This window comes from Gobio gobio (assembly GCF_949357685.1).
Source record: "Gobio gobio genome assembly, chromosome: 11".
Taxonomy (NCBI): Eukaryota; Metazoa; Chordata; class Actinopteri; order Cypriniformes; family Gobionidae; genus Gobio; species Gobio gobio.
Window position 1 is genome coordinate 43,691,579 of NC_137104.1, and position 26,466 is coordinate 43,718,044.

Sequence of the window (26,466 nt, forward strand, 5' to 3'; positions counted from 1 at the left end):
GCAAAAAACACTTGTGTCGCACCTGCCTGTCGCATTGCGCCGGGTGTACGATAGGGCCCTATATAGGCTGCCCTAGGAGACTGCACAGATGTGAAAAATTGTTGAATAAAGTTGTTATTTTTGCGCACAAAAAGTATTCTCGTCGCTTCATAACATTAAGGTTGAAACACTGTGGTCACATGGACTATTTTAACAATGTCTTTCCTACCTTTATGGGCCTTAAAAGTGTTAATTAAATAGCTGTCTATGGAGGGGTCAGAGAGCTCTCATCTTCATTTGTGTTCCGAAGATGAGCGAAGGTCTTACTGTTTTGGAACGACATGAGGGTGAGTAATTAATGACAGAATTTTCATTTTTGGGTGAACTAACCCTTTAACCACGCCCTTCTTGTTACCTGATTATTGGCTTATCTGCCCCACTGGTTCCCCCTGGCTACCCTCCTGATTTCTTCTATTTATTCTCCTCGTGTTCGCAGGCCTGTGCCAGTTCTTTGTCTAATGTATCCCTCATGTCCTACTGTTTCTGTCCTGTCCTGTCCAGCCCTGCTTTGCTTGTTGCCAGTGTTTTCCCCTACGGGGTAGTTTTTGTTTTATTTTTAATTACAAATAAAAGCCCATTGAAACTGCATGAGTCCTCGCAACATTCTTAACCCAAAACTTGACAGTACATTTACCACATTGTGAGCTTAACTGCCTTATGTTAAGTGAAAAAAAAAAAAAAAAAAATATATATATATATATGTCACTGATGGTAAAAAGGCAGTAAAGTTTTCAATATCCATCCTGGAAATATGTTTCTCTGATGAATGGTGTGTGACCCTGGTTGTTTTAGGCCTCATTAATCTATTCTTAGCACCTGGTGAAACTCTTGTCTCCTGTCATCCTGAGCGAGTTTCATCTGTCTTATTCTGTTTATACATCTCTTTTATGTTTATTTTCTCTCTCGATCCAGACTCTGATTTGATGGCTAAGTCATTCTGTCTCTTCAGCTCATTTATATTTCTCTCATTTGTTGTGTTTGACTCACTTTGTCTCACTGCATTTAAAAATACCTGATCGCTTTGTTTCTGTTTGCCCTATCTGCCATCCCCCCTCATACACACAAATACCCAGTCTTGCGTTCACACTGCAGGCTGAAACGTCCCAATTCCGATTTTTTTGCCCTTATGCGACCTGTATCTGATCTTTTCATGACAGTCTGAACGACACGGATCCGATCTTTTCAAATGCGACCCAGGCCACTTGGGTATGTGGTCCAAATCCGATACATATCCGATCTTTTGAAATGCGTCTTCAGTCTGAACTGCCAGGTCACATGTATCCGACCCGCACGTCGTTGATATGCGACAAACGTCATCATTGTACGTTGAAGTAGGCGGGAATGAGAAGATACAAAACGCCATGGCCAAAAACCTTGCTCTCCTCCTCTTTTTTAATTTTCTTCTTAACATGAGAGGGTTGTAATGGTGCTGGCTCCGTTGCGAAAATAACTTTAATAAAGCTAAACGAACTCCAATGCTGACACCCATATTTGGCTACTTCCGTAAACAACAAGTGACGTCGTTGACCGTTGAGTACTCTTCTGCGCATGCGGGTCACTTCTGGGTCATTTCACGTTCACACAGGAGATCACAAAAGGTCGCATTTAATTGGAAATGTGAACGGCCTTGCAAAAAAATCGCATTTTTTCAAAAAATCGGAATTGAGCATTAAGCCCTGCAGTGTGAACGCAGCCTAACTGACAGCAGCACCAGCATCCTCTTTTCACCACAAGAAACATTTGCACACATCCAACACTTCCTAAAAACATTTAGTTCTTCATGCTTTCTGTTTACAGTCTATTATTAGGGAGCTGATGGGCATGGAAGCATTTCACATCAGCTTCATTTTACGTGCCACGTATGACGTCCTACCTTCCCCCTCTAACCTCAACCAATGGTACGGAGAAGACCCCACGTGCCCCCTCTGTCCATCTCCCGCAAACCTTAAACACATTCTGGTTGGCTGCAAGACAAGTCTGTCACAAGGCCGTTACACCTGGCGGCACAACCACGTCCTGAAGAGCCTAGCAGCTGCTTTGGATACCAGGCGGGTAAAGATCAATGCCCTGCCTTCTCCATCACTCCATCCTATTTCCGCAAGGAAGTTTGTCCGAGAAGGTGCAAAGCCAATCAAAGTCGGACATTGGCCAGCTCAGTGGGGCTCGCGACTGGAAGTTGGCTGCAGATCTGAACCAAAGGCTCTGCTTTCCTTCTGAGATAGCCACAACAAATCTCAGACCAGACCTTGTGCTCTGGTCCTCCTCACTACACACCGTATACATCATAGAGCTTACTGTTCCCTGGGAGGCTGCTGTGGAGGAGGCATTTGAACGCAAGAGCCTTAAGTACGCGGAGCTGGCAGCTGATGCTGAACAACGCGGATGGAAAGCCAAGGTTTGTCCAGTGGAAGTCGGCTGCAGAGGCTTCATTGGCAAGTCAACCATCAGGCTGCTCAAGGATTTGGGAATCCAAGGCCAAACCCTACGCCAAACCATCAAAGCCCTCTCAGGTGCAGCAGAAGAAGCAAGTCGATGGCTGTGGATAAAGAGGCGAGACACTACCTGGACTGCCACCAACACCTGCAGCAAGTAAGGGTTGAAAGCAGAGGGGGGCACACCTGGGACGCCAGATGTTGCCGATGAGCCCTCTGGAGGTGTCGTGGGCCTATCATCGAAACACCAGTGAAAGAGGGTGCCCACCTGATGACCCCAATGATGCTGGCAACCCCCCCGTCCACTCAATTAGACCTGCCACCGGAACAGCGTCAAAACCATCCCTATAGATTGGCACCACTGATATCTCAGGATTGTTGTTTAAACGGGATTGTTTCACCTAGTCCTAAAAACAGAATTATAGAAAGGTGCTGATGATTCTAGGGGCCCCACAATTCCCAGAATGTGATTTCAACTGAGGAGCCCCCACCCCCCAGAACGTGATGTCAACCGAGGTGGCCCTCAACCCCCAGACATGATTTCAACCAAGGGGGCCCCTCACACCACAGAACGTGATTACAACCGAGGGGGTGTCCCAAACCCTAGAACGTGATTTCAGCCGACAGGGAGCCCCCACACCCCAGAACGTGATTACAACCGAGAGGGCCCCCCACACCCCTGAATATGATTTCAACCGAGAGGGCCCCCACACCCCAGAACGTGATTACAACCGAGAGGGCCCCCCACACCCCTGAATATGATTTCAACCGAGGGGGCCCCTTACACCCCAGAATGTGATTTCAACCAACGGGGGCCCCTCACACCCCAGAATGTGGTTTCAACCAACAGGGAGCCCCACACCCCAGAACGTGATTTCAACCGACGGGGGCCCCTCACATTCCAGAACGCAATTTCAACCAGCAGGGAGCCCCACACCCCAGAACGTGATGTCAACCGAGGAGGCCCTCCACCCCCAGACATGATTTCAACCAAGGGGGCCCCCCACACCCCAGAATGTGATTTTCAACCGACAGGGGCCCCTCACACCCCAGAACATGATTTCAACCAACAGGGAGCCCCACACCCCAGAACGGGATTACAACCGAGAGGCCCCCTCACACCCCAGACATGATTTCAACCAAGGGGGCCCCCCACACCCCAGAATGTGATTTCAACCGACGGGGCCCCCCACACCCCAGAATGTGATTTCAAGGGGGCCCACATCAACAAAACCCCAGCTACAGCGCTGATGAGAAAAGAATGCCTATATCTCAGTATAAATAATTACTATCATTGACAAATATTGCTTTTGGGGACATTAAGGATGTGTTTTGTTCATGTTTACAGGTTCCAGCTCCAGTTTTGGTCATTAAAAAAAGTACCCTGGCCTGGTGCTTTGATATAAACCTGAATGATTATCACTCTTCTCCATTTTAATATCAGGTAGGAAATTAAACAAGTGTCTGATTTATTTATTTTTTCTGTTTTTTTTTTCAATTGAGCTGTATAGTCTTGTATTCTCTTAATACGGATTTTTCTAGAACATTATCTCACTGTCATAACATTACATTACATTAACGGAGCTACTGTCAGACGCGGAGGGATAAGAAGTATGTGCCGCGGCATGGAGCACTAGCGGCGGAGGGACACAGAGAGGCAGGCTGCGCGTCGGCTCTTCATCTCACCGGCGGCATCATTCAGCCAGAGACGCTTCATAATCCTCTGCGCTGCATATGCTCTTCTATCATTGTATCAAAGGCATCCACATGTGCTTTTAAAACCAATGCAGCCTGGCCCATTCTTTACGTTTTTTATTCATGCAGAGCCCCTCTAATACATTACTATGCATGGTAACCTTATATAGATTTCCTTTCTAGACAGTGGGTCTTTCAAACGCTGGCCATCGTTATCCGTTCAAGAGCTTCATTTTTTTCTTCTCCCGCTTGACTGAAACCAAACCCAGTTGATAGACTGAAGAGACAGCGACTGACGGCTCCAAAATGGGGGTAAGAATCTATCTCAAATGCTTGCACATTCTCTATGGCATGAACCTTCAGAATATTATGGGTTATGATATTTGAATGGCAACATGTCTGCGTGTAATTAATGTAAATTCCTTGCATTTAACATGCATTTCTCAATTATCATATTGCTTACTAATGACAGTAACGTTACTGTAAATGATAATCAAACATGTATCGATTATTCAGTGAGACTGTGGGCATCATTGACATTGTGAAATAACGCTGTAGCCTACCGTTCGGAAATTGCTTCAGTTGGGATGCTTCATTTTTTTGTCCGATGCGACATAATGCAGTTAAAGGGAACAAATGAAGCCTATATTTGTGAATTTAAATCCACATATGTCATATACATCGTTAATACTCAAGGCGTCTGGCATAGATTGCAAAAAGATATCGTCTCATTCGATGCATAAAGGCGCACTGAGGTAAACGCAAAAATGACATCCAATATCAAAATGAACCGTGATATGATAACTAATGTTTCAAATAGCCTCCATACTGGTAAGCTATCATAATAACACATATTCAGTGGAGCCTAACGTTACATTGTGATTAACGTTTCTGTTAGCCTCTGTTAGTTCTGTCAAACGTGACCGCGCGTCAGTAACGTTGACGACCGCAGTAATGACCGTTGTCGATTTTGTTTATTAAAAGACAGCATAAAATTAGGCTACATCAATTCTGTTAGTCCTCATTTGTGAATTAAGATAGCATTGTAGCCTATATCTTTATGAAATCCACTGATTTAGCCTATACATCGACAAGGCTATTTCCTTTCAAGTGAAGACAACAAGTTTAGGCCCACTAGCTAGGAAAAACGACATCTTAAATGAACCAGGTGATTTTATTTTCGACAATTATTCTCTGTCTGTAACGTTAAAGTATGAGGAGAAATTCTGCCAGTCTCCTAAAAAGGCGTTAACCACAGATGGGTGGGGGGAGGCGCGTGTGGATTTGGGATGACAGCATCTGGACTGACCAGTTTCGATAGTTTCACAGCCAACTATGCAACAATAAACTTGAGTAATCACAATTATGAAAGTAAATCTCAGTCGTATTGGCCAGAATAGGCGCAGACAACTGCGTCAAAATGGATGTCTGATGATTCACGATAGAAGCGCGTTGCCATACAAGCACCTTCCAACTTACCCAGATAGCAAAAAATATCGGCACGGCTTCTTTTTGCCGCCGGCCCTAAGCTGTCGGCTATAGGTGCGTCCCGCTGGCGGTGATGAAACGTTTGCCGCCGAATACGTCACTCCCATTTCTTGCGAGATGCCGCGGCCGACTAGCCGGCGGGCCGCCGGCTTCATTTTCTCTGGCGGTTGCCTCCGCCTAATGGACCGCGGCCGGCTGGCGGCAAGCCGCTGTGAAATGCAAGGATTTCTACTCTCAAATTCGACCAGCCACGTTGGCTATGTTTGGCTTGTTGGGAAATAGAGTGGAACTGACAGCATTTTAACTAGTTCTCACATTTGAAGCGATTATAAAATCATAATAGCCTATATGTGAATTATATCAAATATTAGTTTTTTTTTGCTCCAAAGCCATTAGGGTTTATAACAGATTCTTGACTCTTGATTCCATGATAAGGTTAGGTTTAGGAAATTACATTTAAATTTTCACTTGATTATTTGCATGTCGAGTGTGTTGGTCAATTTGACCCATAATGGATGTAATACTTTTTTTTTTTTTTTAGCATAATAGGAGGGTTAAGAAAGTTTGAAAGTTCATTTTAGGATAACACTTATTTTTGTATTGCCCTTTTTTCTATTTCTTTTTGGACTGACTTTAAAATAGACATGACAAAAAATTAGAACTAACTTCATGACATTTAACTTTGTTTTCAAAACCCATATTTTTCTGAAAAACAAAAATATATTATTAATTATTTAGGAAAAATTCTACATTCATAAGACAAGAATAACTCAAAAGAAGCCCTCTAATATTACCTCTTATAAAGCTGATTTTTACAATATTTGAAACCCTCTCAAACATGAGGTCGCAAAACAAAAAGCTTACAAAAACAGAAACCTGAAAGCTTTTCAATTTCATGTGACTGCCTTAATATTATAAAGTATTTTCTATCTCAGAATTCTTATTTTTATTATTTATTTTATATACAGTGTTACATTTGTTGTTATTCTTTGTTCTACATATTCGGAACTGTACCACAATGCTTTATTATTTTTATTTTTCTCTCATTGTACTTTTTGTATTGTACTTGTCTATACATGTACTAATTTAAATAAAAATAAAATAAAAAAAAAACAGAGAAGTACCTCCACCGGCCGAGAGGGGCAGTATACCTAAAAAAGGCGGAAGACAAACCGGTAAAACATACAGATTTACCAACAGCGGCCGCTCATCACATGGTTTTAGTATTTGAAGAGAGGAGATCAGAAAATATCCTCGACTACGAGCGTTTAAGTAAGTACATGTTTCCTTTTTGTGTCACACAATATTGTGTTCATTTTTGATGTATATACCGGTAGGTTGTTTTAATTAGTTTGTTCAGACACGCACGCTGATATAGTGCACAATACACAGTGTTAGCTAACACGTGCTGTTTCGCCTTTTTTACACACTGAGTTCAAGCATGTTCTACATGTTAAAATGTATCTAGCTACTGTAGGTAAGTTAGCCAAAGCTTTACATCTAGAAAGACTTAAGTTTAACTGTTGGTGTTTTTTAACAAAACAGAATGATGTATATAGGTTATTTAAATTATTTTGTTAGTCCGAACAAGCATGCTGCTAGGTCAGTTTTAGCAAGTGTTAGCTAACATGTGCTGTGTTGCTACTGTTCTTCTAGCATTTAAGGTCATTTATGAGTTATTTCTCTGAACTGCTGTACTTATTATGTTTGAGGACAATGCAGTTTACTTGCATCACTACACTGAATGAATACATTTTACTGTTCCACATTTGGCTGACCAGTTTTTCCCCCCACAGCATAGCTACTGTATATTCTGTATTTAACGTTAACAATGCGGTTTTGTTCACATTTTCTTGCAGATACCTTGACCAGAGCACAATCGGTTATCTTCATCCAAGAGACCTACTATTGGACAATCGTTTCGGCTTTCAAGGTAAATAAATTGTTAGTCACAATGTCTAGTTACTGGGCTATAAGGAGAAGAATATTGAAAGGAGTTGAGATGGACAAACAGGAAATTGCAGATGTTGGAAACTTTAACAGTATGGAAAATTGTGCCTGTAGTTGTTGTTTTATATATATATATATATATATATATATTATATATATAATTAAAATAAAATATTTTTTATGTAGATTTCCAGAATCGAGAACCAAGCCCTGAGGGAAAGCAATGCACGAGCAGGTGAGAACATGCACTCTTTCTTAAATTTTACTTTTTTGACTGTGATGTAGGTCCAAAATTACCAAATGCCTTTCATTTTGTAGCTTCGGATGGCAGCGGCTCACTTCATGAGCAGGTGAAGGAAGTGAAACAATGTTGATGACGTTTGCTCGTACTGGGCAATCAGGTACAACTTGCAAACAACACCTGTGGTTGTTGGTTTAATTCCCACTGGGGCCACCTGTACATGTAGTAGACCTAGTTGTAAATGTCATAGTTTAGTAGTTGAGGGACCAGGACTGACTGCTTTATTCTTTTATTCTGTGAACCCCTGTAGGTGCAGATCAGACCCTAATGCTGCGACGTCTTGGAGAGTTTGCCGATGTTGTGCGTAGCATGGACAACAAAATGGACACTATGCTGCAACATTTCAGTGCCAATGTGTCTTTTGGAGAGTTATCCCTGCCAGGGGGTCTGTTACTCCCCCTAGACAACCCATTTGGCGTTGCTTGACAACAGTTTGAGGCAGGATAAAGAGCTCCAGTAAGTGTGCTGATTTTGTTTATAATGCTGTAGGGTAATCTAAAAAGTAAAATTTAAGATTGTACACTGCATATTCTACAGTCTGAATCACAGCCTGTCACATTTTTATATTTATGTATGAGAAGCTTCAGAGATATGTAATTTGTAACACTTTTTTGTATTTTCAGCTTCGGTTTTTGGCAATCAAATGTGGGAGGGACCTAAAGACAACCGTGTGGCGAATGCTTTAGAGTATCTTCTCTAATCACCTTTCCATTAATACAACCTGGACGGGTTTAGGGGATAAAGCATGTTTTAGAGACATGTTCCTGAAGACCATTGTTCAAAGTAATATATATAAATATATAAATTTGTTATATATTTAAGTAGATGTGTGTGGCCTTATGACATTCACATGGAATGACAGATCTGTATTTTCTACAGGAGCCATCCGGAAGAACCCGGCAACCCAGGATGCCACTGATGAGGCGGTCCAGGTTAGCGCTATGCGTTACCTGAAAGGAGCATCTGATCGTGAAGGTGGAAAAAGACGCCGCACAGCTGAGAGGGACCCACAGCCGACCTCTTACACCTAGGCTGACTACTGACACCTGGAACCCTTTCTTTATCCTGCAGTCAGTAACATCAAGACCCCTAAAGAAGCCAGAAGTTTCAGGCTACACTCACCCAATCCACACTGTTCACTGTGGAAATTACTTTTTTTTTTATTCCCTGTGACCCTGCCTTGAAGGCAGCTCCTTGGATAGATATGGGATGGCGAGGTTGTTTGTCCTTTATATAGGCGCACAAGAAATCACTGAAGATAAGCCAATTTGCGCTGCCTCATTCTGGAGGTCGGGGAAAACCGGAGAACCCATAGTCAGGCTTGTTATAATGGTCTGTTCTACTACTGTTCTATTCTTCTCCAGAGCTTTACTCTAAATTATTACCATTTATGCTATTGTTAGAAATGGCTTGTTAAATGTGATGTTATACCTCGATTTATTTGGTATCCTGCACATTCTTTGGTACCAAATATCCTCATTATTTGATATAATATTTAATGGTAATTCTTTTCATCCCAGAGCTGACCTATTTGTTATTAACAAATATTGTAAGTGTTATAATTTGCTTGTAAGGCTGTTTTTTTTTTTTTTTTTTTTTTTTAAACCAAAATTTAATTGGAAACATGCAGGTTCTTTAGTAAAAATGTTTTTTGTTATTTATAGGCCTATTTAAGCTTATTTATTGTCTGTTATATTTAATTTATATTATCTTGTATCATTGACAGTTAATGTACTTTGAAATGTGGAATAAAAATGCCAAATGGGAATTTATCTGGTTTGTTCAATTATTATCCATCATAAACTGCATGTTACAAATATATGAATAATAAATAAATATATATATTATTTATTACACAATAAGCGGAGGCAGATCGTTCGAAAAAAGCGTTTGCCTCCGCCGGGCCGCCTTCTGGTATAAAGGCGGCGGAACGGCGGTTTGCCTGCGGGCCGGCGGCGGTACGAAGGCGGTAGGAAGCCGGCTGCCGCTTTTAAAAAGCGGCTGCCGCCGGCGGTGCGCCGTCAAACGTGTTTGCGATTACGCAATTCTGACGCTTCTACAGCCGCCGGATCACCGCCGGTGGTCCGCCGACTCATTGCTATCTGGGTAGCTAGCCTATCTTGCCACCTTGCAATGAGCAGAACTTAGAATTATTAATAAGATAAACAAACCAGTCAGAAATTAAATGGCGATGCTGTGGCGAAAGAATAGCCTACAACCCTTCAAAGGATACCTTTTATGGCACGGTGGGATGTTGTATCTCGGTGTCTGTGTCATTTTTACATGCTGATATCGGTCGTGATGCCCGGAGGGGTAACCGGGCTCGACGGTCTGTGACTGCGTCAAGTGGAGGCTGATCAATGAGAGTGGAAATTCCCTAACAAGTACCGCGATTGGTCTGTCTGACGAGAAGGCGGGGTCTTATTCACAGTCGCCGATGATTGATTGGTCTTGAGCCAATCAATCAACGTGTAGAGAATGCGTGATTGGCAAAATACGCTAGGGCGAAATGAAGGGTTGGAGCTTGAGAGGGTGGTGGGAATGGAGAATAAAGTGAGCATGGAAAGTGAATGATGGGGTTATAGGAGGTGGTTACCTGGTGTCACCTTGAGAGAGGTAGTGAGCCATTTGTTGGGGGCTCAGGTGCTTGAGGATGCTGGCAATTTCTATCAAATGAACATTTCTTGCTGGGTGTTTGGAATTGCATCTATAACCCACTACAGTTTCTACAGTATAGGCCTATAGTGTATACAGTATAATGTGTGTACAGTATTCATTCGCATCCATATTGTCTAGTCTAATTATGTACGCTTGTAATACTTGTTGGCAGTTGTTTATATTTCCAATCATTATGAACAAAAATATTTGGCAAACAGAATGAAGATAGCCTATTGCATTGATTTACTGTCACTGATTTACGTACATACTGTAGTTAGGTACGTGGTAGGCGTATTATTATTATTCACTCATTTCTGTTCCTACAGCACTAAATGATGTTCACTATGTAAGGAATAGTCAATGATAGAAAAATTGAGTGATTTCAGACGAGATATAGGATCCCACAATGCAGTGCTTTTCTAAACAGGAAGTTCTATCAACCAAAACTTGATGCACTGTTTAAAATAAAGCTTCCAAAAGGGGAACCTTGAGTGTATTTTGAATTTGAAACTTTATTTAAGAGTTAATACAAGAGTTAACCCTCTGGCCCTCTTCGTTTTAGGGGTCACAAATGTAATATATTTTTGTTCAATAATATTTTTTGATTGCTATTTAGAATTCTGAGGGCATTTAATGGTGGTGTGCAATATTTATAAAATTTTTATGGGCCATATTTTCAGATATGCTTTATCGCAGCTTAATCAATCAGAGTCTGATCTGATTTCAACTTCTTATTTTAGTCTTTTTGTGTCTATTTTGCACTCTTGATATTATAGAGTGTCACCCCTTCATTGCTGTGCACTTTTTTCTGCACAGTGGCTGATTTGTACTTTGTACCCCTAAAAGATTCTCTGAGGTTTCCTATTTTTTCATATTTCACATAAATTGTTCAATGTCAGTCATTTTTGACCGCGAAGGAGCCAGTGTGACTTTTTTTTTTTTGTCATCCCATTCCCATGAAGCAAAATGATGCAAAATTTCATTTCTGACCGAAGAGGTATAGAGAGGCATTTGTTGGGGGCTCAGGTGCTTGGGAATGCTGGCAATTTGTATCAGATGAACATTTCTTGCAGGGTGTTTGGAAATGCATCAATAGCCTACTACAGTGTACAGTATAATGTGTGTACAGTATTAATTTTCGCATACATATCTAGGCATAGCTAATGCAGGGCTCGACATTAAGCCTGTTCACATGCTTGTCCGGAGAAAAAGTAGATTTAAAAAAAGATTTTTTTTTTTTGTGTTGTAAATATAATTTATTCTGAAGCAATATTCTCACCAGTGTTCAAACAGCTTTGACATATTTAAATCTGCATATTTGTGATATTTTTACCTTTTATGAAGATAATTTTTTCATAATCTTATTAAATATAGGCAATGCTTCAGCTTTCATTTTATATTCTTAAATTTGATCTATAAATTAAATTAGAAAAAGACACTATAGGGCTGTTGCCAATCAAATTAAATCATTTACACTGAAAAATGTTATGAGATTGTTTTAAATATTTTTGAATATACAAATAAGAAATGTTGGCCGTGACCGTCTTAATGAGTAAGTCATTGAGTCATTCATTCAAACGATTTGTTCTATCGGCTCAAGGAAGTAAACTTCAAGGAAGTAAACGCTTGTCAATGGAGAGTGGCCAGACTCTCTGAACAAATGAAATGTACGAGAGTCTGGTAAGAACAGGCTATGCGCGAGCGTCAACAGCGCAAAATTGTTACCATCAGTTCATTATACATTATATATTACTATCCACTATCAATCACCACTTACACTAAATTAATGCAGATTCATTTTTGCCTTTTTGTGATTCCTTAGTTATTTTTTATCATTAACGTTTTAATGAGGATACTTGTCCGGTCGGGCAAGTAAAATTCTCTTTCACTTGCCCCTTCAAACAATACACTTGACAGGGGGTTAGTTCACCCAAAGGGTTGAACCAAAAGGTTAGTTAAAAATGAAAATAATGTCATTTATTACTCACCATCATGCCATTCCATACTCATAAGACGTCCGTTCATCTTCGGAACACAAATTAAGATATTTGTGTTCAAATCCGAAGGCTCTGTGAGGCCTGCATAGCCAGCAATGAAATTTACACTCTCAAGATCCATTCATGTACTAAAAACATATTTGAATCAGTCCATGTGAGTACAGTGGTTCAATATTAATATTATAAAGCAACAAGAATATTTTTCGCGCGCCAAAAATAAATAAATAACGACTTATATAGTGATAACCGATTTCAAAACACAGCATCATGAAGCTTCGGAGCGTATCGAATCAGCAAGTCGAATGATTTGGATCGCGTGTCAAACCGCCGAACTGCTGAAATCACGTGACTTTGGCGCTCCGAACCACTGAATCGATACACTGAATCAACTCGCTGATTCGATACACTCCAAAGCTTCATGAAGCAGTGTTTTGAAATTGGCCATCACTATATAAGTCGTTATTTAGGTTTTTTTGACGCACAAAAACTATTCTCGTCGCTTTATAATATTAATATTGAACCACTGTACTTGCATGAACTGATTTAAATATGTTTTTAGTACATTAATGGATCTTGAGAGTGTAAATTTCATTGCTGCCTATGGAGGCCTCACTGAGCCTTCGGATTTGAACACAAATATCTTAATTTGTGTTCCGAAGATGAACGGAGGTCTTATGAGTCTGGAAGGGCATGATGGTGAGGAATAAATTACATTATTTTCATTTTTGGGTGAACTAACCCTTTAATGTCGAGCCCTGTAAATGTGACAAAAGTCACCAATTGTCATCCCATTCCGATTAAGCAAAAAACTGCAACATTTCAAAACGTAAAAATCATTTCTGACCTAGGAGTTTACATTTAAAATGTTAACTACTTTTTTTTCAGAGATGATAATTGGATGAATTCAAGCATCATAAATTATGTTTATGATTACTCACTGAATTAATCATGCAATGTAACATTTGCATAATGGGTTCTGTTTCACATGGTATTTTAAAGAAAAATAGGCAGTATACAATGTAGACTGCATAGTAAGCTGAATGATAATATTCCATTGTAGCCAATGTTTTGAGCTTTGAAATGGTAACGGGATGGGCTGGGGAAGGGAATAAGGTGCGCAGGGCAGGAAAGATGAACGATGGGGAAACAGCAGGTGGTTACCTGGCGTCACCTTGAGAACAGCGGTGAAGCAGTTGTAGGAGGCTCAGGTGCTTGGGGTTGTCGGCAATTAGTATGCCGTGAATGTTTCTTGGAGGGTGACTCTGCGATGCCCTTGGGACACGCATCCAAAGACACAAGTCTGTCTGAAGGGCGCTGCTGATTAGGATGTTTAGAATAGCAAGAAAGTCATTGCTAATGTGAAATCAGGTTTGTAAACTCAGCTGGAACATTTCCACTGTGGTGTCTTCCACCATTTTGGTTTGATAATATATACATTTTTCATTGAGGTAAAGATGGTGACAATGTTGTAAATATCTATTTAACTTCAATCAGATTTACATGTTGTGTGATTGATCATTTTGTCTGCTGCATGAAGGAGAAAGAGACTGGTGGTGAAATATCTTCTAATACATGGTTGCGTAATGGACGGCGTTCAATAGCTCATTCTCACTGAGTGATTTTGGGTATGTATGTGTGCGCATACTTTCCACTAAAGCATGCAATCATGCCTTATTTTGTGTCAAAGCCCGGGGTCATATGAAGCAAAGCTAGTAGACACGCTATCAGTCAATTTACCAGACGCCAACATGATGTCATATCCTGTGGGAACTTCAAGGTCAGCCAGCAAGCTTATTTGATTGGCCCTCAAATGTCAATAGCAGGTTTTAATCAGTTTGTTCCACGTCAAGGTTGCTTTCCTGTGCATTTAGATCACATTCACCACGATTGCATCCACAAACTGGGGTGCTCTAAAGTTAATTCTGTATTATGATACAATTTAAATTCTAAATATTTTAGAAGTTTAGTAGAGACAAGGATTATGGCCTTTTTAGCTACAAGGACAGAACAAAAAATATCTCAGTTTTTTAAACTTTATATCAAGGTTTATTTATAGAATCTCACACTTGATATATTCAAATGAGATAGTGAATTGTGTATATTTAATAGCAAATTGAAAACATGTCACATTTGACCCTAATATCAAAATAAATCAAATCAAATTGTAGTTTGTATGAAGAAAATAAAGCCTATTTTAGGATCATTTATTGCATTGTGATTAGTTTCATCACAGTTAACCACATTTATTATTATTCTCAGTGATTTTCATAAATTCCCATTTCTGCAATTTTACTGTAAAAAATACTGTGCAATGATTTATATTCAAATGAGCATATATTATCTATATTATTGATTTATAAAAATTCAATAATTCAATAAGTAATTAAAAAGTGGGGGAAAGTTTTGTTTAATTATTTATATTCTAAAAATAATTCAAAAACCATAATGTTTATGAAAAGTAGCATTTTGCAGTTATGATTAGGACATGCTACATGAGATTGATCACAGTATTTTCAACACTTAAAGGGACAGTTCACCCAAAAATGAAAATTAGCACATGATTTACTCGCCCTCAAGCCATCCTAGTTGTATATGACATTCTTCTTTCAGACGAATACAATCAAAGGTACATTAAAAAATGTTCAGGCTAATCCAAACTTTATAATGGTGGTGAATGGAGCCCAAAATTTGAAGTGCAAAAAGTACATCCATCCATTATAAAAGTAATCCATATGGCTCCAGGGGGTTAATAAAGGCCTTCTGAAGTGAATCGATGTGTTTGTGTAAGAAAAATATCCATATTTAAAACTTTATAAAGTAAAATATCTTGCTTCCGCCAGACAGACTTCCGTGTTCAACCTGGCAGAAAGTGTAACGCCTCTCGCAGTTCAAAAGGCGTTTTTCCTTAGTTGAATACGGAAAGCGGTCTGGCAGAGGCTAGATATTTTACTTTATAACATGCTAAATATGGATATTTTTCTTACACAAATGCATTGTTTCGCTTCAGAAGGCCTTTATGAACCCCCTGGAGCCGTGTGGATTGCTTTTATAATGGATGGATGCACTTTTTTGGGCTTAAAATTTTGGGCTGCCATTCACTTCCATTATAAAGCTTGGAAGAGCTAGAACATTTTTTAATTTAACTCCAATGTATTCGTCTGAATGAAGAATGTCATATTCACCTAGGATGGCTTGAGGGTGAGTAAATCATGGGGTCATTTTCATTTTTGGGTGATCTATCCCTTTAAGCAAGGTTGTCTTGTTCACATTTGTTATCGAACACTTTCTTACTAAAATAATATTTCAAATACAGAACAGAGACATTTCACTTCACACCCTCACTTTAGAAATCCATTGCACACTAACATTGCTAATTTTGTTCATGAATGCATGTACAATATGCTTAATATTTGTATATGACTCCCTGCACTGCTGAGATATCTACATCCATATATGCAAATTTGAATTAAACGCCCATTATTCTCTTACTACATTTAGCTTCCCTACTGCTGCATGATAGACAGCTCTAACATTTATTCATTTAGCCTCAACATTTTTATGTGGTTTGTTTCATTGGTCTCTTATGTGTAGGTAATTATCAAGAAGCAAGGTTTCCGGAGGCTATCAATGCATTTTGTTCATTCACTACTGCATGTAGAGAGAGTACTGCACTAGCTCATGATGCAATAGTTCTCCAGAAAATTCATTTATTGAAGGTGCAATGTGTAAATTTGAACAATTTCTTTAATATTAACATGATGGTCTCAGACTTCAAGTCCTCATCCATGCACCTCTTACGTTTCAGTCGTGGGTCTGTAAGAGAATGTAATCTTAATCAGGTCTGAGACGATACCCTATGGATTTACTTGAATTGGAGCAGCTATACAGTTCTCCGGAAGCTTTGACGGTCACACATCCCATGGCACAGCAGCCAATGGACTTTGACATGAATTTGCACACGTCCCATATCTGATGTCCGGGTCATAACTGAGACTGCACGTGTGCAGGCGTGCATGAATGATAAAGAGAACTGCAAACAGTCAAATGGAGGATGTGTCATGAATGAATGCAGTGAGACACAGTATACTCAAGTAAGGCCGTGCTATCAAGACAACATTAGACAGCAAACTCTTTAAACTAAGTGAGTGGAGGCATTAAGACAATACATAACATACAGTATATAGTGTATCTGAAAAAATATGAGCGAAAGGAGGGAGCGGGATTACGCTTGTTCAGTAGGTTAATCCAGACTGTAGTAAACAGTCCTAATCCTGCATTGCCGTCTCACCCAGAGGATATAAAGAGGGAATCCTTGACAGATGGTCAAACCGTTTCAACACACTGCCACAAGGGTGCTACAGTTGTGGCCTTTTTGCAATTTGTAGTGTTTTTTTTTTTAATATAATTTCTATTTATTTTTTCTGTTGAACATTATGATGGACATACTGTATTTCATTTAAAACAAGTGGTTAAAGAGTTTTTTTAAATCATAATTTTAGGGATTGTGTGATTAGTTTTTATTTATTTAATACTATAATTTATTTTCTGAATAATATTGAGTTATCCCTTATAATGAACATAATTTGTTTCAAATAACAAATATTCCATACAATTTTTTTTGTATTTTTTCAAGATTTACACATTTCAATTAATAGTAAAATTCCATCAAATTGACCTGAATAATCCTTACATATTTTAATTGAATAATTGAATAATACTTTCATATTTTTACATAAGGATTATTTAATTCAATTGGATGGAAATTTACTATTAATTCTATTAAAATACAAAAACTAATTTTTAATGGAATATTTGTTATTTGAAACAAATTATGTTCATCATAAGGGATAACTCAATATTATTCAAAAATTTTAATTTCTAATAAATATTTGCTAATGAATGATAGCTTTTTATCATCATATATATTCTAAGATTAAAATCTAAATCTAAATTACAACTGAAAAAAATTATATTTTGGCTGTTTTTTAATTGAATAATTTTGGTTTAATTGAAGTTAACATTTTAATACATTTGGTCTGTTTTCAGAATTATTCAATATTTATATTCGGTTAACTTTCTATAGCAAATTTTAATGTGTTGTTGAACCTTATAATAAACGAATGACAAAGAAAGATGTAAATAATTAAAAGACAAAATATACATATTTAACTACTTCACCAGGTATACTTCTGGTTCATGCACTTGGAATAAAGTTCAGTGTAATAAAATCGAAACATTCAAGTAATTTTTTCCTTTAATATTTAATATTTTTTAGAAAACAATACTATCAACCAACCTTTACATCAAAAACATTGATAGATCCATTTCATGCATTGCTTTTTAACATCTAAGGGAGCTGGTGTGCTGTAATGGTGGATTTAACCATAATGCTGTCTGGTTGTGCATGCAAGCTAAAATAGGTCACAGAAGCACACATGACAAATCCGGGGATGCCACATCAATGAAAAGCCCTAATGTGGATATAAGCGCACTAGACCAGCCTCAACAGCCCCCACGCTTATACCACCCCCATAACCCACATGGGGTTCCTGGTTAATCTTCACAGTTTCGAAGATAATCAGGATTGTGGATGAAGCATTATCTGGTTGGCATTTCCCCTGTCCCCTCTCAGTCATGGAAAGAGTCAGTTCTGCAGTCCCTGGAGCGTGCGTCTCTCGCAGTGCAACAGAATGATGTTTATGAGCCTGTCTATGTGTTCAATTTATTATGTCAGTTTCAACTGGGACACATTTGTAATGTAATGTATATACAAGTGAAATAGCTTCTAGAGTAAGGAAAAAATGTAGTGCGGGACTTGATTTTGTCCATCAGGAATTGATTGGATCGTTGTGGTTTGCTATTGGTCGATCTCATGTGAGTGACAGGTTGTTCCGCCCACGCACCAGTAAAGGGCATGATATGCTCACGGCTAAATCATTTTTCGTTCTTTGCTTTGCTAGGGGTAAAAAGAAGTATGTGTATATGAAGTATTCGAAATATGTGACCAGTGGTATCCTGTTAGCGAACATCCTGATGCTGGCCACACTGCTGAGATGGGCGTTTAGATAAAGAGATTTAGATTTAGATGTTTTTACTTGCATCTGACCAGAGAAGATTTCCATGTCAAAGAAGGCGGAGCCTCAGAGCCACACCTTCCTATTATGTCATTGTCACGGACAATGGTAGTTTGAATGGGTTGACTAGCTGGAGTGAACTTTTCCAGAAAGGTCGCTTTTGGCAAGCTGTTTCGAACTCCCAAAATGAACTCCAAACGAACTTCAATTTGGCCTGATTTTGTTATAAATTGTCTCAGTTTGTTTTTCGATTTCGCTTGAAGCTCGATATCAAGGCCTTAAACAAATCATCAGAGATTCATTTAAAAATGAATGACAAATGATTTATAATAAATACTGCAATATTCCATAAAAATAAGAATTGTAAGAATGTTCACTTTAAATCTGTAGAAAAGTCTACTACTTGAGGCTCAAAAAGGTATAAATATAAATGAGCAATTCTGACTTTATTTTTTTTTTTTGAATTGCGTGATATAAACTCGGAGCAATTACGAGCAAAAAGTCTGAATTTTGAGATAAAATATTGCAATATTCAGTGTCAGAAACTAGCTTCCATTAGCCTGACAAGCCAGACCCACATCAAGATGTTGGGTCTGGGAACACACCATTGGCAGGGCTCAATCTGAGGAGCGGGATAAACGGTTGTCTTTCAAATTCCCTCTGCACGCAATAGGATAGCGCTACAACCAACCACAGCAACGAAGAAGGTGAAGCGGAGCTAGTTGATAGATTAAACTTTTGCCGTATCCAGTCGACAAAACTCCGAACACATCTTCCTTTCTTAAGAATGACTTCAGTGCCGCTCTTTGTTCTTTTCTCAAAGAAAAGCTTAACTCCAAGTCTTCCAGAGTCGTTGCCTAAGCTGATTCGAAAGGCTTAGTTTCTTTGTTTACAAGTAGCACCCGGAACCGCCGCAACTCTGCCGTCATTATGTTAAGCCCGCCCACCGACTCTATACACGATGTGATTGGCCTGACTCGAGTTTGGTTTTTCCAGCTCGCAAGCCAACAGAGAGTTGCTAGACGCCCTGGCTGCAAATTATATTTGCTGCCGCTAAGGTGCGTCTACATTTCTAGGCTAAGCTTCCATACCTTTCACACCAAAAGTGAAATGAATAAGCCTCAGGCGAATTCATGCCTGTACAGTAGAGGGCGCAGCTCAAACAAACCTTTCAGGATTGCAGGGATAGGACCCAGGAGAAGAAGGTTCAACACTTTTCAGCATGTTTATCTAAAGTAATATTTGCTTATTTATATGGTTGAATTGGATCATCGAATTTCAGCTGCAAAGACATTAGTTAATAAAGTGAGATTAAATACAGAAAGTATATTTGTGTGATTTAGCATATTTAATTATTGCAAGTTTGTGTAATATTCTGAGTTTGCATTTCACTGTTGTTCATTTTTGAGGAATACTGAATCTGTTTTTGTGCAAGTGAGATGAGTAAATGCTCACATTTGGTCTAGAACTACAATATACATCATGTTAACAAAGCGCACACAACACCTCTTCACCTTCTTCACAATTTCTCTCAACATGGTGACATGAGAGCTGTCAGTCAATACATGGGAAGACTAAGTAATTTGCCTTTTATAGACTTGCGTTATATATATATACATATATACAATTGTAGTTTTTCTGAAAATATTTTTGTACACTGCATATTCGTACAGCCTGTCTTATGTGGTAGAAATAAAAAGGTTGTTAACTGGCTTTATTCTAGGTGTTTTTATGTAGCTGATCTAAACAGAAAATGTTTTCCCTGCAGTATGGACGGTCGGACAGCTACCGCGTGGCGACCACGCAGGACAAAGATGAGAAGGAGTCCCCCAAGAAGGGAAAGGGAGGGAAAGACCTGGATGACCTGAAGAAAGAAGTGCCACTGGTAAGACACATATAAAACATGTTCATGTTCTTATGTATGTAATCTAATATGAATATTTTGCAAATAAACTTCAAACATTTAATGCTAATACTCTGCCTACTTACAAACAGTGACATGAATCATTTTATGATGAACGAATTGATTAGATTTTGCCACAATGCTTCATAGTAGCTCAGTGCCTCATACAGAAATTTAAGTACACCATATTGTATTGATTTTCAAATACTATTTTGCCTTGAATCAAATGTAGCAAGGTTGTGGTCAGTTGCACTCTATATAGCAATTCATCCTTTCTTTGTGCGGTTTTAGACTCTCTTTTTTCTGTTTCCCCAGACAGAGCATAAGATGTCAATTGAAGAAGTGTGCCGAAAGTTCAACACTGACATTGTACAGGTGAGTTTCAAACATCAGCAGTGAACAAAAAAGCTGACTGTTCCAAATGTGAAAATCCTATTTTTGGAATAAACAAGAATAAAGTTTTGAGAATAATCTTATAATAGACTTTTTACTGGACTAAAGGTATAGTTTTGAGAATAAAGTTGTTACATTTTTAAATGAAAGCAGTGGTTCTCAAACTTATTTTGTCACCTCCGCCCCCTTTTAACCTTTCAAAAAACCTGGTGAGCTCAGCTTCTTGTATGTCTTCTCGCCGTAAAACAGCAGCCTCACAATAGCAGCTTGTGATGCCGTCTGCTGAAGAGGTGCTTTTCTATGGCGAGGAACTTCTATGTCAGTTGACAAGTCAACAGTCTGAAGAAGAAAGTTTCAGTGGAATTGTCGCTTGGTGCCGCTTTATAAAAGCGGAGTGACAACCGCTATTCACGCACTTGAATGGCATTGCAACTGCTGTTACTTTTTTTCTTTCTTTTTCTGCTGATCTCCCGCACACCCCTCCCCACCCCACCCACACTGAGAACCACTGGATTAAAGTAATACCATTTTGGGAATAAAGTTACAATTCTGAGAATGATGATGGAAAGAAACATCAAAGTGAAGTGGATCTGCTTGTCATTTGAGATGTGCAGAAAAGAGGCAATTTCCTGAATGTCTGTCTTGTTCTTTCTCCTGAATAAATTCAATTTCCTTCGTAACTGCTGATGTGTCTGGATGCTAAAGATAATGCCTCAAAATCGATGCTGAGGCCGCAAAAGACCAAGGATATCTGTTTTGGTGAATCTTATGCAAGTATAATTGAACTAAATCCTCCATTTCCTCACAGATGAGGCTGCCCTGGCACTCTATTCCTATTATTATTGTGATTTGTTTTTTTCCTCTAAATAGTTCTACTTTATACACATATTACATCATTTGTTTCCCGGTTTTTGGATTAGTTCACGCAAAACTGAAAATACAGTCATTTACCCTTGCGCCATTCCATTTTTTTTTAATGTTTGTTACATACTATGTAAGTAAAAGTCTGATATTTATTTTGACCTCATTTAGTTTTAAAATGTTATTGATTCCTTTTAATCTTTACATTAACATTATGGGCCCTATCATACACCCAGCGCAATACGACGGCAAGCGTGACGCAAATCCAGTGTATAGCGTTAGTTCTGGCAGGTCACGTTAGTCAAGCTCGCATCAGCTGACTGTCAGCTGATCACGTCTACCTATAGGAATACGATGCCTATCACAGCATGCATATATATATGTATAAGCTCCGTCAGTAGTATCATCTGCTATTGCGTTTCTCCGGAGCTAATTACCCTACTCCATCCCCAGCTCCTCCTCTCGTCAGTCAGGATTTGGCATTCTGATTCCCCCTGAATCAGACTAAATTCCCGGATTAGGTTGTACATTTTAATATTGACATTAATGCTATCTGCAATACATCGTTGCTTCTGTTCTGGTTACCCTAGGGGCGTTCATTGACCAACAAAAACCTGGTCTAAAGTCAATAGCGCAGAATTTTTTGTGTTATTTAATGGCCGCGTTAGTAATATGCGCCTGGCTTTTAAAGGGAATGGGAGATGAGTCTCTGATTGGTTTATTGCACGTTAAGCCCAAAACACACCCATGACTCATTAAGAGACTACGTACAACCCTTTGGACCATGCTCCTGGCACGCCGATCATTTTTTCCATCGTTAAACTAGCAAAAGTGGATTCAGACACGCCCTAAGTGCACCTGCGGCATGCGCTTCAGACCATGTGTTCAGATCGTTAAAATAGGGCCCTACACTGCAAAAAATGCTTTTCTTACTTAGTATTTTTTGCTTTTTTCTAGTCCAAATATCAAAAAATTCTTAAAACAAGAAGCATTTACTAGACAAGTAAAAATTATTATCTTTTTTCGGGGGGAAATAACTCAAAATAAGTGAGTTTTTGCTTAAAATTAGCAAAATAATTTGCCAATGGGGTAAGCAAAATAATCTTAATTCAAACAGAAAACAAGATTATTTAGTTTACCCCATTGGCAGATTATTTGAATTATTTTAAGCAAAAACTGAGGGGTTTTTTTTTAGTTATTTTGAGTTTTAGAACTTTTGCTTGTCTAGTAAATGCTTCTTAATGTAAGAATGTTTAGATATTTGGACTAGAAACAACACAAAATACTAAGTAAGAAAAGCATTTTTTGCAGTATATCTCTGTATTGTCAAATTTTGAATTTAGTCTTGTAATGATATACTTCTCAGAATCTGAAACGCAGTCATACATTCACTATGAGCTGCAAAACACATGTCGCTTGTATTAACCCTAAAGCCTACTGAATCACCTTTTGATATGCAAATTTTCAAAAAAAAAATGGAATTATCAAATTAAATTAACTTTATATTGTTAAATATTATTTAAGAAGAAAAGTTACTAGACTGAAGCAACTTAAGTCTGGTTGATTATCCAAAAAGGAAGAGAACATTGGCACACCACAGCTGCAAAAGTACCTTGCCTGTGGTGAGAACATGACATTTTCTATTTTTGGAGCTGTGGTGTGCCAACGTTCTCTTCCTTTTTGAAATGTTTTCATCTTTACTTGATTACCCAGACATCTTTTTTTATAATTTTTTTTAGAAAAAACAAACAAAAACAAAAACTTCTGAGGAGCATTTATTTGTTCCATATTCTCCTATATCATACCATATGAGCCATAAAAGCCTATGAGCCACACATACACACACAAACACATATACAAACATATTCTCCTTGTCCAAAGCAGCTTAAAATGAGCTGGTCTAAAGCACTACTTTTTTAGAGCAGGAACTGTGATCTCATCAAATCTCCTTAGCCACAGGGCCCCCTAGTGGCAGTGCAGCAGTGTTTGATGTGAACTCTTGAATCAGATTTCTTCTCACACTCTCTTGTCCCCTGAAGGGTCTGACTAATGCTAAGGCGGCGGAGTACCTCGCTCGTGACGGTCCCAACGCTCTCACCCCACCCCCCACCACTCCTGAGTGGGTCAAATTCTGCCGACAGCTCTTCGGAGGGTTCTCCATCTTGCTGTGGATCGGAGCTATCCTCTGCTTCCTGGCCTATGCCATCCAGGCCGCCACGGAGGACGAGCCTGCTGGAGACAATGTGAGAACTCCCACACACTAGAACGCTGCATAAATTTAACACTGTTTGGCTGGTGCTCAAAATATGTAATATGCTGTTGTCTGGAGTATGCCGGGTTAAGGATAAAAATGAGAAGTAATACTGACCTCCTCTCACATTTTAATTCCAGTAAATTCATTATAAGCCGAAACCATTTTAAATTTCTCTTACTAAAAAAAGTGTTTCACTTTGTTAAGAGTTCAAGACCAAAATGTATCTTTCTCATTCAAAACTAATCATATATTCGGGGGAATGTTTTTTTTTTTTTTTTTTCAGAAACATATACTGTACACTACCGTTCAATTGTTTGGGGTCAGTGGGATTTTTAAATGATTTTGAAAAGAAGCTTCTTATGCTCAACAAACCTGCATGTATTTAATCAAAAACTTTGTAAAAACAGCCGTATTGTGATATATTATTACAATTTAAATTAGTTCCTAATTCTATTGTAATATATTATAAACGTAATTTATTCCTGTGATGCAAAGCTGAATTTTCAGCATCATTACTCCTTCAGTGTCACATGATCCTTCAGAAATTATTCTAATATGATGATTTACTACTCAAGAAACATTTATATTACTATTATCAATGTTGAAATCAGTTGTGATGCTTAATATTTTTGGAGAAACCGCTATCCTTTTTTAAAAAAGATTCTTTGAATTGAAAGTTCATTTTCAAATAGATTATTTTAACTAGAACGTCAAATTCTTTACTGTCACTTTTGATCAATTTAATGATTTCTTTCTGAATAAAAGTGTTAATTTGTTTTGAAAAAAACGAATGACCCCACACATTTGAATGGTAGTGTTTGATTAGATTTACATTACATTTATGCATTTAGCATATACTTTAGTGACTTACAAATGAATAAAATAACAGGGAATTTATGTAATATAAATAGATTAAAATTTTTAATCGTAATCGTATCATAAAATTAAGCATATGCCATTTATCTCATTAAACAAATTCATTTTGTCATCATTTACTATATCCAGCAAAGTAAACAATCAGAAAACTGTATTTTCTGCTTCAAGGATCATTGGAGACTCCAAAAGGACACCAAATAATCAAATATAAGGAGTCCATATAATTATATTATATAATAAATGTATACACACCTAAGCAACAAAAAAAAAGTTGCAGAAATCACAGTATATAGTATGTGTACAGAGCAACAACAACAAGCTTGTTTGCATTTTAGACGAGTCAAGCTGTGATACCGAACAGGACCACACGGAGACGCCAGAAAAACGACCAAATCAACCGCTTTGACTGCATAAACCTACGATTACTGATCACAACAACGTACACATGACAAATCAAACATTATCCTTCCTGAGTGTGTGTAAACAATGCGAATGTACTGTGTCTGTACATGAATGCAGCGTGTGATCAGTGATCTAGAGCGCACACACGCGGTTTGTTCTTTGTGCATCAATATAACAGACTCTCACGAGCTTACTGAACGACACCTAAATTGCGCAGAATACGACAGCGCTCGTGTTTTAAAGCAAAGCACACACTGGAATTAATAATTCACTAAAGCGCAATGTAAGTCTCTATTCTCTCTGATATCTCTGATGTAATCAGCCTGGCCTTCTTTACATTAGCGCTGTTTTGGACTGTTTGAATGAATTTGATTATTGGATCACTGAAAACTTTCCCAGAGTTTAACGGCTTAAAATGGCCTGATCACAAACAGAGAAGCATAATTGAGTTAAAGATTTAGAATGGAGATTTCCTCAGGGTTACAGGTGCTGTAGATTCTCAGTGTGATTATGATAAACTCCAGACTTCTAACATCATCTAACTGCGTGACGAAAATTACATTAAATAACGCAGCTTCACGTTCTTCTGTAATTTATTTGCGTTAATTATGTTAAATTATTTTAACACGTTAAGGAATTTAAATTAATCGCAGGCGTTAACGATGACAGCCCTAAAATAAGTAACAGTTATTATGTTTCAGTATGTGGTACTGTCAGGTTTTTATACCTCTGTTAAAATCAAGTGATGTCCGTAAATCCTATGATATAACAACAAAACTGAAATTATTCCCCATACCATGAAAAAGAAATGGTGTCACATAATATAAATGAATAATATATTTGCCTACCGTACCTCTATGAACAGTTCTACTTCAGGTCAAGAATACACTGTGATAAGAGCCACAAAAACACACACAAAATAATGATGCATGCAAAACAGAGAGAAAAGACTACCTTAATATAATAATTATTCATGGTTTGCTTCAATGACATGGTTTCTGATGTAATACATTGGAGATTTTGACCGTAATGCCTTCCATTCTGGTTTGTCACCTAAATGGGACACAAAGGCTCACAAGGTGAATCAGAGAAATCAAGGTTAGTGACCTTTTCCAGTTTGATAACCTGTCCTTTTGCTATCTC

General features: G+C 38.4%; 1 protein-coding gene and 1 long non-coding RNA gene across 2 annotated transcripts in view; both read left to right on the plus strand.

The window, feature by feature from the left end:
• The first annotated feature begins 4,155 nt into the window (after positions 1 to 4,155).
• The window catches only part of atp1a3a (ATPase Na+/K+ transporting subunit alpha 3a), a 51,020-nt gene continuing 28,709 nt past the window's right edge, over positions 4,156 to 26,466 (plus strand). The window contains exons 1-4 of the mRNA XM_079829955.1: positions 4,156 to 4,478; positions 20,403 to 20,519; positions 20,853 to 20,912; positions 23,831 to 24,034. Of these exons, the coding sequence (XP_079686081.1) occupies positions 4,473 to 4,478; positions 20,403 to 20,519; positions 20,853 to 20,912; positions 23,831 to 24,034 (387 nt within the window). The 5' untranslated portion in view covers positions 4,156 to 4,472. The remainder of the gene's footprint in view (positions 4,479 to 20,402; positions 20,520 to 20,852; positions 20,913 to 23,830; positions 24,035 to 26,466) is intronic.
• LOC307134317 lies at positions 8,156 to 9,676 on the plus strand. Its single transcript, XR_013817538.1, has 3 exons — positions 8,156 to 8,361; positions 8,529 to 8,688; positions 8,785 to 9,676. It is a non-coding gene; the product is annotated as an uncharacterized lncRNA (long non-coding RNA).